At 38.5% G+C, this 18,053-nt stretch overlaps 1 protein-coding gene across 1 annotated transcript in view; it reads left to right on the top strand.

The window, feature by feature from the left end:
* The window catches only part of cdk14 (cyclin dependent kinase 14), a 193,113-nt gene that overhangs the window by 86,259 nt on the left and 88,801 nt on the right, over positions 1–18,053 (top strand). The window contains exon 8 of the mRNA XM_073486226.1: positions 7,266–7,389. Coding sequence (XP_073342327.1) covers positions 7,266–7,389 — 124 coding nt within the window. The remainder of the gene's footprint in view (positions 1–7,265; positions 7,390–18,053) is intronic.

Below are 18,053 nucleotides of genomic sequence, written 5' to 3'. Positions count from 1 at the left end.
GAATAAATACGGCTTACTAAAAGCGCAAATACACAACACAGCTGGTTTGAACGTTATAACGTGCATCTATGATAAATGTTTGATATGTAGTGGAATTATTATGGTGAACTTTGGTAACCTGTGTTATGATTGTAAAAGTACTGTTTTGGCCCCTGTGACTGATATATTGCAATATAAGACATGATTAGAATATTAATACCAAAGCATCAATGAGAGGAAAAGAAAAAAAAACAAAGTTCTGATCTGTTTTTAGTTTTTGGACTTTTTCATTAACCTTTTGCATTTTGATGAGATATTGGATCATTTAAACATTTATTGAAATGAAGCCATGTGAGACCTTTAAAGGGAAAAAAACACGATTTGGTGCTCAATGTGTTGCATTTTAAAAGCTTGTTACATTATCCACTGTGTAAAATCTTAATCTTTAAAGTAACTGTCAACTGAGGCTGACAAATAAATGTAGTGGAGGACAAAGTACAATATTCCTCTCTGAAATGTAGTGGAGTAGAAGTATAAAGTAGCATAAAAAGTAAATACTCAATAAAGTACCTGTAATTTGTACTTTGAGATTTGGCTTTGTTTATATCTTTTATAATTGAAATGTGCTTGTGGAATAAATACGGCTTACTAAAAGCGCAAATACACAACACAGCTGGTTTGAACGTTATAACGTGCATCTATGATAAATGTTTGATATGTAGTGGAATTATTATGGTGAACTTTGGTAACCTGTGTTATGATTAGGACTCATAATGTGGATATGGAGTGAAACGATTGCGTGAGAGCTGTTAATGGCTTTATTTCCAGGCTTTGATAATGAATACAATCCATATGTGCAGTAGGTTATGATGTCCTGAGTGATGTTCTGGAGAAGTCAGTGTGTGGCGCAGCCTCCATGCTGTCTCCAGTGTGCTCTGTGTGCTGCACAGTGTGCGCCACAGTACAGTCACGTTCACTGCAGCCATTTTACACACAAAAACTGTATGAAAACTAAAATCATACTTGGTGGTAAATGTACAGTATTGATCCTTTCAGTGCTATCTGATGTCATTTTGGATTCGATGATAATTTCATCAGTTAGCCATCAAAGTGCAAGTATGCTAATGCATAACTTTTCTCAGTAGGTAACGCTGTAACGTAACGTGTTGCTTTTTAATGACAGTAATCTTGTTACATAAAAAGGTGCTTCTTGCTCCAGTAGAGATCATGTGTGTGTAAATTGGTGGAGAAATGATCTTGCAGATGTCCTGATGAGCTTTGTGATTCTCAAGTTGACTGAATCACATGAGTTATGAAAAGGTGCAGGTGCTAACACAGAAATGAAAACGGAAGTCTGCTGAGTTCAGTGATGCCCCCAACAAGAGTGTACCAAAAACAGTTCATGTGTTATGAAAGGGGTTCGGATGAAGTGTAGTGGTGGAGCAAAGCATCATTAATGAAGAAGGAAGTCTGCTAAGTCAGTTGATGCCTCCTACAAGTGTCTACATCAACCAGTTCATGAATTATAAAAGAGGACGTGTACGTGTGTGCATCTGTGCGTTTGTGTGTGTGTGTCTGTCTGTCTGTCTGTCTGTCTGTCTGTCTACAAAGTCTGGTCATTTTACGTGAATCCATTTCCATGGGTTTGGGCTTTTTTGCTATAGGTCAGTCCCACTGCTACACACTTTTATCTAATTGCCTAAAACAGTAAATCAGGTGTCCTTTGGCTTATGACCAACTGACCTCCGTCTCAATCTGAGCCTCCTTTGACAAAAACTGTGGTTGCCAAAAAGTGGGGAAATCTTTGTTGACTGGCCAACAGAGCTCCTGGTTGCCCATAAAAATAATGTAGACATTTTGATGCAAACTTTGAAAGAGATAACTCGATGGGTGAATCTTCAGCACAACACTTTCCAGTACACAATAAGTATCAAAATGTCATATGCAGAGTGTCAGTAAGTTTACTGAGAATGCTTGTCTTTCCCAGTGGATGAACATGACATTTAAGTTCCTGATGAAGCTCTAATAATGGAATTCTGAACAACACACACGTCTGTAAATTCTCTCCGTTAAACCTTATAAAGCCACTAGTGGGACCATGACTTTCACACTTGTTTTGTCCCAAATCAGTCAGTCTTCATGTCTGAGCTTGTTAGCTCATAATTTGTTCCATAATAATATCACATGAATACACAGTATCTTTCCTCTCCTTCTGTGTTGTGTGCTGTTTTACTTTGTTTTTGTCCTAGTGAAACTAGATGAACCCCAGTGTGCTGCTGTCACTTTGATATATTGCCTCACGCTCTGCTACACATTGAATATCAGACCAAAGAGCCAAATTCTACCCCATTCTACTGAGAGTTAACACAGAGCCCCTCTAATCAACACTTTCTTTCATAGTGCTTATCTTGATGGAGAGTTGTGCAAGCCTTGGGTATGATGGTAGTGAGTATTTTATTATGAGAACATGGCAGTGTGTTTATTGGTGTGTAGGTGATGGATTGTTGTTCATGCAGCAGGTCACACCTCAGGTGATAGATTATGTTAATGAGTGATTTAACTACCATCACATGATTTGTTTCTCCTAGCAGTTATGAACTAATAATGCATCATGATTACACAGAGGCTCTCTCATGAACGCATACACGCACACACACACACACACACACACACACACACACACACACACACACACACACACACACACACACACTGCAGGGATTCTGCAGGGTTTTTTCTCTTCAATGAAAGAACTCTATATTCAGATTAACAGTTGTATTACCAGCTACTGTTGCAGCTTCTTCTTGCTGTGAGTGCATTTTAGACTTCAGGTCACAGGGTTGTTCTCTCCTATATATGATGTCAGGTGAAGAAAAGCCATTGGAGAACTTCCAACAAATAGATGGGCATCAAATTATCCTGATGGAGTACAAAAAATGAGGCACTGCATTGAAAGAAAGTCAAAAGTACAGAAAGTCAAAAGTACAAGACTGTATACTTAACAACTTTGGGAGGGAATCCAAATCCTAGAGTGAATTGCAGTCAGAGACATCCAATCACTGGGCTTAAATATCTGTCGTTATGCAGCTAATGATAGGGAAAAGTTAGACATTAAACGGGCACTGCACTGATTTTATATCAGTTTACTAATCAGTGAGGAGCTCTGATCACTTTGTCAAGACTGTCATCAGAGTTATCTCATGTTTGGCATGGAGACTGCAGATTTCAATAGAAAAGCTATGATGCAAACTGGAAGTGTGGAGAAGTCTTCTCCATAGCAACAGTGAATTATATTCATGGGTACTGTAGTATTTAGTGGTGTATCATATCAAGATTTCATATGATTGTGTTTTGATGAGTGTTTGACTATGTTGTCAATCATTATCTCATAATATGGCAACCTCCACATATGGGTGCCCACAGGAGGAGTTAAAGCTGATAAGTTACATTAATAGACAGTATCTGCTTGCGTCTGCATTATAGTGTGTTGTAAACCATTTATTATGTTTCAGTTTACTGTTTATAAATGCTAGAACTACACTAAGATGAATTATTTCACCCACCCACACCCCATCCCCTATTAAACAGAATGATAGTCAGTGTGTCCTGTCCGGTCCAACCAGAGGACTGAGATCCATGCATCACATTACGCACACATTTTGCACATACACAGTCAAATGGAGTTGTTGTCATCATCTTTATTGGTTATTGATCACTATCAAAGGCAAACTCCATGTAGAAAGATAGGACTGTCAGTAGCTGTACTGGGTTGCTTGTATCCATGGTGCCTCCAGCTGGACAATGAGAAGAGGGCAAAATCCACAAAATCTGAGAGCACGGTTTACAAATCCGAGAGCACGGTTTACACATCTGAGAGCACGGATTGCCACATCCATTTTTTTCCCTATCATGTGGCCATATGGGGGCTCCGTACTACTATAATGGACCAAGAGGTGAGATTGTTTTGTCAACTGCTGTTTCCAAGGTCAAGAAGCTCAAGTTGAGATGAAATGAAAAATGAAAAATCCTTTCTTTGTATAAATCCAATCATCCCATTTTCAGCTTCTAGCAACAGCATAGTACATCAGTGCGTCTGCAGGGTTGCTCCCTCACTCACGTCCAGTTTCAGCATTCAAATCAAATTCATTCATGTTTTCGTTAATGAAATTAACGCTGGCGTTGAAAGTGATAAAAGTGACGACTCTTGATATATTTTATTTTCCACTGCCACCTCTCCTGCAGGTGAATGTTTCCATCTGTTGTATTTTTTTCTTTGTTTGTTCTTTGTTTTATTTTTCAGCTCGCTCTCATGTTTATTTTGTGTAGTCGCACCTTTAACTGCAGGCTTCCTTCCAATATATTTAGCCAGATGGACATCTCATAGTCACTTATTATAGTTGAGTGAGCTCATCTGGCCAGCAGATGTCTTTGTCAAGACGCCAAATGTTCACTAATGCTGAGCCTGTTTGATTTGTAAGAAAAATGGTGTTGTAAACCTCCTTTTCAGTTAAGGTGTGTGGGGTATAAATTTGCCCATTATTGACTGGGCCTAAATGATTTAAGTTTGAAATTGGCCACCTTGAGACCAGCACACAGTGTTATCATTATTGTCAAAATGGCTTCTCTGAATAACCTCCACAAACTGCTCGCTCTTCACTTTCCCTCACATATTGGAATGCAAATGGAACTGAGCTGTCTCTGTTGAAGCTGAACAGAAAAAGAAAAAGCCTCTTTAAAGAACAGTTTGATGTTCGAATTAAAGAGCCAACTGAAGAGAAGTGTGATTTTTCTCTTTTTACGCAGTCTCACTCCTAACAAGGCACGATCTTTTCAGAAGTGTGTTTTGATATACATGAATAAACACACATTTCCCATGCTAATTTTCTGTGCTGCAGTTCATCTCTCGCCTGCTGAGTGCAGGAATAGTAAACTGTTGACCCGGTGACTCCAGATGCCAGACAGGGCCCGTCCCTGATTGGACTCCACGGTGCTTCAATCAGCTTAATTGGCCGCGACTATAGTATCAGTGAGAGGAGAGAAATGAGAGGGGAATGCTGGAATTGGAATAAAATTGAATGCTGAATGGTGAACGCCTCATTATTTGTTGATTGACACGTCTGCAGGGGGGGTGAAGAACTGCCACATCTCAGAAGGAAAACAAAACAAGTTTATCGTTGCTCTGACTGTAGAAACATTTTAGGATCTTGTTGATATTTATTTCTGAAAGCTCATACAGACAGCCGAAGATGCAGTTGATGCAGTATGCATATATTTAAATTTGTTTTGTGGATGCAGTTTGGGTTCATGAGCTCCGTAGACAGGTGGAGGAGCTGTGTTTAATTGCAGCAGTAAGATAATTGGTTGTAAAAGTGTAAATTTCAGCAAAAGCGCATTCATGCATTTTCATGAGTGTTTTACATGAATTAATTTGCTGTTATTATATTGGTCAGTGAAGTCCTCCTGTCTTAAGGGTTACTTCCTTTAAAATATTTGTATTGTTTTACCGAACTACAGCAGTTGTTTTTGATCAGCAGTTTTTACACGTGAAATACTTATAAGCACACTTGAGCCTAAATGTGCAACTAAAACATTGTTCTGTGAATTCAACCTCACATGGAAATACATTGAAATAACATAAATAAATAAAATAAATAGATATTAATTCATTTAAGAGCATAAAAACATTCAATTTGAGTTGTGTTCCTATCCTATGATCATTTTCGCTCTTCTTTTAGCTCTGCTTTGGCCTCTTTAGCTGCTCGATACTCCAGATACTCTACACTAGCTAAAACGTTGTAATAGATTCCACTACTTAACTTGGCAAGACTCGCCCTAATCTACCTCTAATTGATTGCCTTCAATCAATTAGAGGCAATATTAGGGTAAGCCAATCAAAGGCAGATTTACATGAAACTTGAATGGAGGATGGCTCTTGGCCCAGAATGGACCACATGAACCTTTGCCTTAGATCGAGATAAAGGTTTCTCCTTCCTTTGCCACTATCCAGGGTTTTTTTCTCACTTTCTTTAACATTGCAAGATGGTGTTCTTTTTTAATTTTGTTTTGTTTTGTTTTGGTTCTTTTTTTTTGCATTTTTGTTAATTTCTCAGGGAATAATCCATGGGTCTTCCTGAAAAATAGTAGACATAAATGTGGTATCTATGAGTGAGTACAATTACTCGTTATACAGGTCTATTGAGTTTAATACTGGATTAGATTGATTGAATTAAAGGGAGAGCTTTAGTTAATTCGGTAGTGTGTTTCTTTGTCTGTATTTCTGAAAAACTTAACATTGCCTGACAGTTACCATTCATATACTAAGACAAATACTTGTCTTAGTATATGAATACTAAGACAAATACTAAGACAAATATATATATATATATATATATATATATATATATATATATATATATATATATATATATATATATATATACATATATATATATATATATATATATATATATTAGTATTTCAGTGCTTTTCTTGTGGCACTGCCTTCCTGCCCCCTGTTGTCAGCAATCCTGTCATGCCCCGTTCAATCGATTCGCTGCCCTTCACAGAAAATGAAAAGGAGGCAGCCGCCCCGCCCAGGTCCTTATGTTTGGTGTGATTTCAGCTAAGTCTGTCACACCTTTATACATTTCTGCTGTCACCATTCTCCTTCCTTTCCCACTATCCAAAATCACTCTACACAAAGCAGAATTGATAAAATACATCATGACACACAAGGTCATTTTGAATCAGGAAAAGACAGTTTAATTCACTGCTTATTTTCAACCTGACAAGTTAATGCAACAGTTTCTAATAATTCAGCTGTGAGATCTGATGGGCGTTGTCATGTCTCATCTGTTTTGTTATGGTTCAGTGATCCAAGTGGAGGAAATGATGTGTACGTTCTTGACTGATGGCTCAGTATTGATTTTGGTGTTTGTGCCTTTGTCAGAGAGATAGCGTTTCATTAAACTATTTGTAAATAACATGTGGGGTTCATGTCTGTTCTCATTTAGAATGGAATGAAGTCACAGCCCTACCTCAGTGATGGATAGGTTTTGAATAGGTCAACATCTGCTCAGATTCATGTAGATTCGGGCAGAGACAAATGGGAGACTAGTTATCAAGGAAGTATTGATGTTCATGTAATTTATTCACTGCGTCATACAAAAAAATATGCCTTTCTTATCGGATATGCCCTCGCCATGTTGTTTGTACATAGAGATATGTCATAGTTAAAATATTCCTGTAATAAAAGTTCTTTCCCTTTCTTCATTTGTATTTTCTAGCTGTTCCTGTACCAGTTACTGAGAGGGCTGTCCTACATCCACCAGAGGTACATCCTTCACCGTGACCTGAAACCACAAAACCTGCTCATCAGCGACACTGGAGAGCTTAAACTCGCTGACTTTGGTGAGTAAGCCAGACACCGATGCTCTTTTTTGTGTATCTGTTAGATGTAAGAGTGTGTGTGAAATCTAGAAGGGATGCTGAATATCTGCTCTGTCACCTTGCTTCAGTTCTAATGTGATGGCAGAAGAGGCAGAGTGATGAATACACAGTAACTGTACTGAATCTGCATAAATCTCCAGTTATTATTGTCATTAGCTGCACAGTGGACTTAAGTTTTATTCCTAGATTTAGTGGAATAAAATGTTAAAGGCATACTATGCAGGAATTACTAAACACAACATTCAAACTTGGCCCCTTCTACCCAGCTCAAAGCCACTAGAAGTGCAATGCTTGTACTTGCACTGAAAGCTACTATTGTAGCAAAATTGCATTTCCAGAATCACAAAAAGATGAGCATCTCAGATTTTTTTTTCTAATTTGACAACTTCTGTTCCATGTTTTGTGATGTTGACCCTTAGAAGGACAGAGCAGTCTTCTAAACACAACATGAAGAGGAATAATGTTGTTGATGCTGTCAGGTGAAACAGTGAAGTCCAATGTATGTCATTAAAGTTGTGAAAAAAAGCTAGCTGTGATTGGCAGATTACATTAGGTCCAACCCACAGTCTTCCATGTGTCTCTACATCTATGATGATCATAGATGTAGAGACACATGGAAGACTGTGGGAAACAGATTGTCTCAGAAGTCAAGAACATGGTGTAGTCTGATCCCAGCATAATGGGATTCTTGGAGAAAGACCTGCCAAAGGGGGGGGGGTTGGTTGACCCCTTGAGCTTGTCTTTCCCCTAAGAACTTGTTCTGTCTTTTGTATGCATCAAAAGACATCAAAATCAAAGAGAAGCTCGCCATGAAAGTTACTCAGCAACCCAAACCCACCCAAAGCCTAGTATGTGTGTGTTTGTGTGTGTGTGTGCGTGTGTGCATGTGCGCATGTGCGTGTGCATGCGTGCGTGCGTGCATGCATGCATGCATGCGGGTATGCGTGTGCGTGTGCGTGCGTGTGTGTGTGTGTGTGTGTGTACTGGGAGCTCCTCCTGAAGTGGCACCATATGGCTTGGATCCATGCTCAGTAGACACTGCCTACATGGCCTGTCTGGCTTCGTAGGGGGCAGACAAACAGACAATCCATCCATCCATCCATCCATCTATCTGTCCATCCATCCATCCATCCATCCATCCACCCATCCATCCATCCAGTGTCTTTAGTCCAACACCCCTTATTATTTTACTCATACATTTCCTAAATCCCTCAAATCACCCCCCTATCCCACCCCACCCCATCCATGTCCTCCATTTCTCCATCCCTCTGCCCAGACAGATGGGGGGAGGAGGAAGGTGGCAGCTTCATCAATAATGCAAACCTTGTATTAGGGCAGAAACATTACTGCAAGGGAAATAAGAAGGAGAAAATACCAAATGAGCAAGAATGAAAATCCCTGGCCTATTAGTCTGTTGCTGGAGCTGTGCTCATCAACAAACATGCACAAAACACAGAATCAGCCTTTTGCCTGAGGGATGCCAGATGAGGAGGGTTAAGGCTGTTCGTGTTTGTGTGTGTGTGTGTGTGTGTGTGAGTGAGTTTTTGTGGCCGCCAGGGTTCCCTGTGGTCCCAGGCCTTGGCAGCGGCAATACTAACGGCCAACAGCTGAGGCCTGTGGTGCTGGTTGCTGATGAGAGAGACTGAGGCAGAGTGTCAACAAAGGAGGGGCTGAAAGGTACAACACGAGGTGGCATGGGATAGGGGTACAAGGAAGAATATATAGGGAGTGGCGGAAGAAAGGTGTCATGATGGTTGAGGGTGAGCTGGCAAGAGATAATAACAAATCTATTATAATAAATACAACTTGGTTTGTTCAGTCTTTAATTGTCTCTCCTTCTTTGATGCTCATCAGTGTTTTTGCCTTTGTTTTGATCAACTTATCATCAGTTTGTCTATCCAACTCTGCAGTCTGGAGCAAGGTACGGACATTAATTGTGGATATTTATAGTTCCTAGACAATTATTCTTAAAGAGAAACTCCAGGAGCGGCTGGGTAGCCTAGTGGTCACAGTGTATGCTGTATGGCCACATGGTCATATTGTTGCATTTTTGCAACATTCATCAGTTTGATTACAGCTGATGGTCTTTGTTGTATATCATACCCACAGTTGGGTGTTGTCAGTTGTGGCCTGTTGTACATGGACCAGATCCATTGGTGGTGTATACATTGAACGGGTGGGCAAAAGAATCGATTCATGTAAGAATCCTGATTCCTATCTCATACAATTCAGAATCAAATTGTAAATGTCAAAAAATGATTTTTTCTGTTAATTAATAATGTGATGTTGATGGAAGAAAAAAGCAGAAGTCAACTGTGAGGGCAGTGCAGCACCCAGACGATTTACAGCACGCACATGCAAGAGTTATCTTGGAGTTCATCTTCAAATAAGGCAGCAGTGGCAAATGTTTCTTTTAAGTAATGTCTGAGCTGTCCGCCAGGATAGTATTACAGTACAATCCACCACAATAAGTTTATATGCTCATGACATCCTACTTTATCTGTAGAAGTATCTCTCCCAGAAAGCATGAGTCTCCAAACTATGCCATCAAGTGGTTAAAAACAACACTGTCACAACTGTCCAAACAGAGATTGAATCCAGCAGCCCTTCCCTGGATACCCACAGTTGTGGTCAAAAGTTTACGTACACTTGTAAAGAGCATGCACTGTATATCATGGCAGTCTTAAGTTCCAGTGATATCTACGACTCTCATTTTTCACATTTTAAGAAGACCTATAATAAATTAATTATTGAGTCAACTTCATTGATGTTTTCTGTGACAAAGTAGTATGTGTTCATTAGAACTCAAGCCTACCATGGATATACATGTTCTTCACGAGTGTTTGTAAACTTTTGACAACAAACTGTCTGTATGAATGTTTCCACCGAGCTGTGAGAGCTCAATTTCAACCCACTTATCAAAACTTAGAAGATGACACAAACAGATGGAATAATTTACCAGTTTCACTAATTGGAATAATTGCTTTAACAGAGATGACAATATTCCCTTCACAGAAGTGATTCACTTATTATTTTTTCAATATCTTCAGTTATAATCAGTCATTACACATAAGATCAATCTCAGTCAAGACAAATGTCCAAACGTCCACACTTACAATTATTATCCTAATTAGTAGTAGTAGTAGTAGTATTGTCATTCTTTCTCTCTTTTTTATTATTATTATTTGTGTATGTATCTATTGATTGTTTGATTTTCTTTTCAGACTTACTATAGTCTGTTTTACTTGTGCCAACATCACAGTACTGTTTTCTGTACTGTGATGGTGGCACAAGTAGCCCCTCTCTGTATTCAATGTTTGTTTTATAGAAGACAACACAAACATATTTATGAATTTACTAGTTTCACTAATTGAAACATTTGCTATAACCAAGATGACAATATAACCCAAAATAAACTACCTTTTTTCAATGATCCAAGCAAATCAACCCCAAACATTCAATTTTCAATAGTTACAAAACTGTACTTGAAAAACAAAAAAACACAAATTAAATTGACCACATTGCAGAGACCAAGAGTCTTAACGCACCAAACCTCTATTACTATTTCCTGGCCAATACACTACAAATTATAACAAAAACCGAACAGAGCCAACCCGGTTAGACATGGAACAGCAACGATGCAAGGAGCTGGAACTATCAACCCTGCCATTTACCAGCAACTTCATGAAATACCACAACTGTTTCAAGAATCCTACCATAGCTTCTGCTCTGACAGCCTGGTGGAAAACACACAAATCATGCACTTAACACTTGGACCCTGTAAATACACACTGCTAAGGAATAACCCGGACTCTCAACCTGGACAAAGGTATCACACAGCTTCAACACATAGTACAAAACTCAGCCTTTGTACCCTTTACAGAACTGATTCACAATCACAAAATATACCAAAAATACTTAGTTAAAATCAGTCATAACTACACCCTGTCCTATTTCTTAAAGGTGCCACACTACTCTTTATAAGCCGAGCTTGGAAGATGACATCCAGATTCCGAGATTCCAATAAAGTCATGTGTCAATGTTTCATTTAAAAAAAAAAAAATTAAATTTGAGCACAAAAGTAAGTTATTTGTCAAACAAATAATGACCCCTTATCCTTTCCTCTTGCACTGATCAGATCAAACTTTTACATGAACAATGCTTTAGTCCATGACAAGGTATTTCAAATCCTTACAGCTGTATTTATAGGGAGTTTTCTGTATACAACGATCAGTCCCAGCAATAAAAACCCCTACCTAATATTGTGTAGGTCCCCCTCTTGCCACCAAAACAGCTCTGACCCATTGGATACAGAGCCAAATACCAGATACCACCCATGGACACAGGATCTCTGAGGGTGTCCTGTGGTGTCTGGTAACAGGGCGTTGGCGGTCAATCCTTCCAGTCCTCATGGGTTCAAGGTGGGACCTTAATGGATCTGACCTGTTCCAAGACGTCGTATTAGGATCTGGGGAATTTGGAGGCCAGTTGACACCTTGAGATCTTTGTCATGTTCTGCAAGGTCGTGAACAGTTTTTGTGGGGTGGCCTGGTTGCATTGTCATATCTGAGGGGGACCACTGATGGGTTTGAATCGGTGTTGCATGTCAGAGTGGCATCCACATGAATGCCGGGACCCAAAGTTTCCCAGCAGAACAATGCATTGTAACAAGATGATCAATGTCATTCACTTCACCAGTCAGTGGTTTTAAGTATCGTGACTGATTGGTAGATAGTCTCCGGAGGGTGGATCCAAATTTTTTGGCAACCACTTGATCTTTCCGATACGAACACTATCATCAGCCCAAGATTTCCACTTGCACTCAAGAAATATAGAAGTCAATTGGCGGAGTGTCCGTAATAGGTAGATTCAAATGTGGGTATCACAAAAAACATTTTCTCATGACCTTAGGGACTTATGCACTACTAGTAAGGCTGTAATATTTGAAAATTATTAATTTTTCATCAGCCATAGTAGCCAGAGCTCCATATCCTTGTTGCTGGTTGTGGAGTTGATCCAGACGCTCCCCTCTGCGCCTCTGTGGGTTTACTCACTTTTTAATGAGCTGCACAAACAGCCACCACATAAATGAGGCTTTGACGATCCCATGATTCATATCAAGGACACAACTAATTGAGGCCAAATTAAGCAGTGTGTCAGGGGTGATTTGTATTGTTTGTACAGTGGAGCTGTGTGGACCATAATCTGCATCTCTCCCTCTCACACACAGGGACGGCACCCACAAATAGTTCATCTTACAAACCTGCCAAAGATTGTACTAGGCATTTCTTACTAACATTATCACTTAAACTTCCCGTCATTTCCACCAAGTGTGGTTCAGTTCACTTTGTTATTTGGAATGGTTACTTTTGTGATTCCATTGTCAAACTGTGGAGTTAAAAGACTGCACTTCTTTGTTGTTTACCATCTGCCTGATTAATGAAACACAGAACCGATCTAGGGTTTAGGTATAATGATTACAAGTTATGTACTGGTTCTATAGAATACCCTAAGTACTATGGTGGAAACAAGGCTTATGTTGGCTAATTCAAAAACCCAAAAGTAAAAACACATATGAAAGGGTTTACTAAACTATTAAGTCTGAAATAGTATACTGTTTAACAAAAAATGGCATGCGAGATTAGATCATTTAAAGGACCATAGTAGTGTTTGTTGTATGTGTTTTAGCCCATTTAGCACCTACCATTACAACTAACTAATATAACTAACAATATAACTAACTTCCAGGTATCTAGTGGTATGACCAATCACGGCTTCAGCAGCCTCAGCTCTGCACAGGTCAGTCCCTCTGCGGCTCTCCTGGATCATCCGCACACACTGACAACCACTTCCTGCTGCTAATGTTTTTTTTTCCTTAGGCCTCAGTGCGTTTTATTGAGACACTGGCTACACACATACTGTAACTGTGTTTATTTACAGGATAAGTGGATCCACAACTGAACCACCATAGACACATTCCAGGTCTAACCATAGACCCTGTTAACTGCATTTTGACCAAAACCTCATTAAAATTGTGATCATTTTTCAACTAAGGACAACATTACTTCCCTTGCAGACTTTTTGCACTTAAATTTGCAGTGCTATATTCACAACATTCAGGACTGCTTCATTCATGTTGCGTGAAATTTACTGTAAATGTAATTTATTTTACTTATTTTATCCAAAGCAACATCAATTGCAGTTATTTTGTTATCATTAAAAACTTCACTCACAAGTGGGCCATGAATGTATATTATTTGATTTGTTTTTTGAAATAATGAGTAAATAATTCTCCCAAGTTTAACACTTCAGAGCTTTAAAGTTGAAGTAATAATGTCTAATCTTGCTTTTCACACACACCTGGAGCCAAACATACATTCAAATGCTGGCAACCAGTGCTCATTGTCATCACACACAAAATGACACAATTTTCTGATGACAGGCCACTAATTATAGAAGTGGATGAAACAGCAGATGAGCATTGCCCATAGCCCACATACTTCAGAGCCTCAAGAGAGAGTGAGTGTGTCCACAGATGGGATAAGCTGCTGAAAGGCTGCTTGTGTTTGCACTCAAACTCTGAAGCATGGCCATATGCTGTCAGTGTCCATCGCCAACCTGAAGCACAGACCAGACACTGGCCAGAAACCTTATCTGATGTTCAGTCACGCTTGAAATCACCCTCCTGACGGAGCTGTGTGTGTTTGGGACTGTGTCCTTGTGAGAACGTGTTCCAGACAGTTTGTGGGGTGAGTAAATGTTTCTGGTTCCCTGAAGAGGCGGGCACTTCTGCAACAGTTGCAAGGTGCCAGGTCCTCTCCAGTGACCCAGTCAGCCAGTTGTACTCCATCACAGAACTATCGACGGTCAATCCACCCACTGCTTTGGTCCAGACTGAAATATCTCAGCAACTACAAGAGGGATTTTCACCCAAAGCCTAGTGTGTGTGTGTGTGTGTGTGTGTGTGTGTGTATGTATATATATATATGTATATATATATATATATATATATATGTATATATATATATGTATATATATATATGTATATATATATATGTATATATATATATATATATATATATATATATATGTATATATATATATGTATATATATATATATATGTATGTATATATATATATGTATGTATATATATATGTATATATATATATATGTATATATATATATATATATATATATATGTATGTATATATATATGTATGTATATATATATATATGTATGTATATATATATGTATGTATATATATATATATGTATGTATATATATATGTATGTATATATATATATATATATTATGTATATATATATGTATATATATATATATGTATGTATATATGTATGTATATATATATATATGTATGTATATATATATGTATGTATGTATATATATATATATATGTATGTATATATATATATATATATATATATATATATATATATATATATATGTACATATATATATGTATGTATATGTATATATATGTATATATGTGTGAGCAGGCACCTGCAGTGGAAACTGAAACTGAGCAATAGTTTTGTATTTATGCTGTCACTGAGTGCAGCCATCGCTAGCTAATGTGTACTGATGTCTGTTTTGGTGTTGCTATGCTGTGAAGTAACAGCTGCTGGGATAATGATGTGTGAGGAGTGAAGCAATGTGACAATGGAGCTGGAGGAATGATGCAGGCACCAGGAGCAGACTGTTTGCCTCTCCCTAGTGTGCTTTTCCACCTAGCACTTCCTCTCAGCAGAGGGACTGCTGAGCTGGTGCACGGTTGTGTGTGTGTTTGAAACTGGGGTGTGGATCTTTAGAGTCTGCAGATGATATTGTGTGAACTGAATTGAACTGAAAAAGTCAGGGGTAATGAACTGACTGGTTTCATGTAAACCACTATAATGCAGAGCTCATTACAGTCCACCTCGTGTTGGGAAATGAGCTGGGACAATGGCAGGTGGTGTACTACTTCACATGCACACACGCACGCACGCACGCACGCACGCACGCACGCACGCACACACACACACACACACACACACACACACACACACACACACACACACACAGAGACATGAGAGAATGTTGGATCTAAACGAGACACATATTTCTATAAAAAACCTTCCTTCCCTCTGAACATAAACAGGCCGAACGGTCCAGCCTACTTATTATGCATATGTATTGAACTGAACAAATGTAAAGTAAAGCCTCAGTGGCAAATGTTACATCTAGGAATTAAAGTGGTTGGTTGTTTAGATTCATCTGTATGCATTCTGACTGATTTTTTAAAGGTTCAGTATGTATGGATTTAGTGGCATCTAGTAGTGTTGCTGCAGGGTGCAATGAACTGAACAACCCTCACCTCACCCTTTTTTATGGTAGCCACTTAAAATGTGACAAATGTGAAAGTCCCTCTCTGGAGCCAGTGTTTGGGCTGTTCAAACTGGACTCCTGTAGAAACTGGGTGGTCCAACATGGAAGACCTGCTCCGCATAGATAAAATCATCATTCTAAAATAACAAAAACACAATGGTTCTTAGGTTCAGGTGATTGTACACTACATAAAACATAAATATATTATATTCCATCTCTGCCAATAGTTTTCCTATTGTTAGTTTTCCCCTAAACCATATACACTGGACATTTAAATATCATGAAAAACAAGAATTGTGAAATTCATTGGTAAAGCAGATCACCATATGGACCCCTACTACAAGAATTTGTGGACAGGTGCAATATGTTTTTCTAATTTAAATGTGTTTAACAATAAAAATAAATGTTCATTTTACACAAACACAGTCTTCCAACAATTACCCATGGTGTAAGTGTTGAAATCTCTCACCTTTTGTGAAAATACAGATGCCATTGTGAAGAGAAAAAGCCACAGCAGCAACATTTTAAACCCCTGAAAGTAATTCACCTTTTCGCTTTCTTTGCCATAAAAAATAAAAACCTTGTTCTAAAAATATGTTGAGGTTGGGAAGAAATATGATGACTGACCAGCTGTATGCAAATCCAGGTTTTACAATAACTAGGTTATTGCAGTGCATGTACTGAAATGTATTATTTGATTTCCTGTCTTAGCCTGATTTCTTCCAGTGACCTCTGTGCATGAAACATGGTGAATGATGAAGAATGGATATAATTGAGATTCAAAGTGAACCCGATGAAGCCAGAGAAAACATCAGAAAGTTAGGCTTTGAAATGGGGAAGCAGTGAACATGTCTGTGAACAAACCAGTGCAAACAGAACAACAAAAGCAAACACAAACAAATAAACAAACAAACAAAAACACTAAACAACAATGAGGAAGACAAAATGGTCTTTGATGGTCAGAAAATACAGACAGAGCGTTAAACATAATGTGGTCGGTCAGTGTCCAGAGGGAGTGATTGTAGTGATTAGGTAGAGTATACAGTATGTGTTTAAGTATGTTTGGGTATTTGTATGAGTGGTAGTGTCATGTATTAGTGTGTGCAGTCGGGAGTATGGCTTCTGAGTGGTGGGAAAAGTAAAGGAGAAGAGGGGTGACGGAGAAAGAGAGAGAGAGTGCGAGAGGGAGAAAAAGAGAAATAAAATAATATATATATATATATATATATATATATAAATGAATAAATCTGCCTCTGTCCAAAGTGAAAAAAGTTGCTTAGCAATACATTTAAAGCTCACTAAAGGTGTTATCAGATTTGTAGTGGGTTTGCTTTGCTCCAGTTCAGGAACTAATTTATGCCATGCAGTCATTAGTCTTCTCTCACTGGTCGGAGTTTTTACTGGGAAGATTCACCTATAAATGTTTCCTTCTCTCCTTTTTGTCTCTTCTTCATTGTGTAGCATCAGTAATGTGTATTGCTCAATGTTTTCATTGTGTTCATGTGGTTTTCAGTATACCAGTGCTCATTAAAAGAACAAAATATCCAGATCCAGCACACACCTAGACTTCAACTAGAACCAATGTCCTGATGCTTCTCACTAGAAGATGTGCCATCGGCATACCACCATATACTCACACACGAATTGTTCTTCAGATGGCACATAAAGATGGTAAAGTTGATTAGAAAGCTGTATAAATGTAAAAAAAGCGTCCCATCAGACAATGCATGAGCCAGTTGTTCCGGATGGTAGGGTTGATTGCTTTCTGATTGCAAACAAAGCGCTACAGAGTTCGAGTGGAGGTGAGCCGAGACCTCTTTATTCTTGGTTTTCTTGTTTTTCTTGTTTGGCCTGGCATCTGAGTGGGATTGCTGTTTTCACATATGCCCAAATGAGTCAAACCTGGGGCTGAAATACTCCAGGGTTTGAAACAGTTGGTCCAAACAAGCTAGGTGTAAATGCACCCTAGGTTAAGACCACTGTTTTAATCATTTGGTCACACTTTTGCATATGAATAAAATCATACTATCATAGACTTGAGATATAATGTAAGTTAAAATTACTTAATGTGATTAGTTCACACTTAATGGAATGTTCACAGTTAATTCGTACATTAATTCATATGTGACCAAGTTAGTTGATTTCCACTTGTATAAAACTTTGTTTCAGACCCATGACTCTGTGAATTAACATTCCTCATTCAACTCATCTTAAATTCATCATTTGTTAATGGTGTGG

This window comes from Pagrus major, chromosome 17 (genome assembly GCF_040436345.1).
Source record: "Pagrus major chromosome 17, Pma_NU_1.0".
Lineage (NCBI taxonomy): Eukaryota > Metazoa > Chordata > Actinopteri > Spariformes > Sparidae > Pagrus > Pagrus major.
This window is presented reverse-complemented; position numbering and strand designations above follow the sequence as displayed.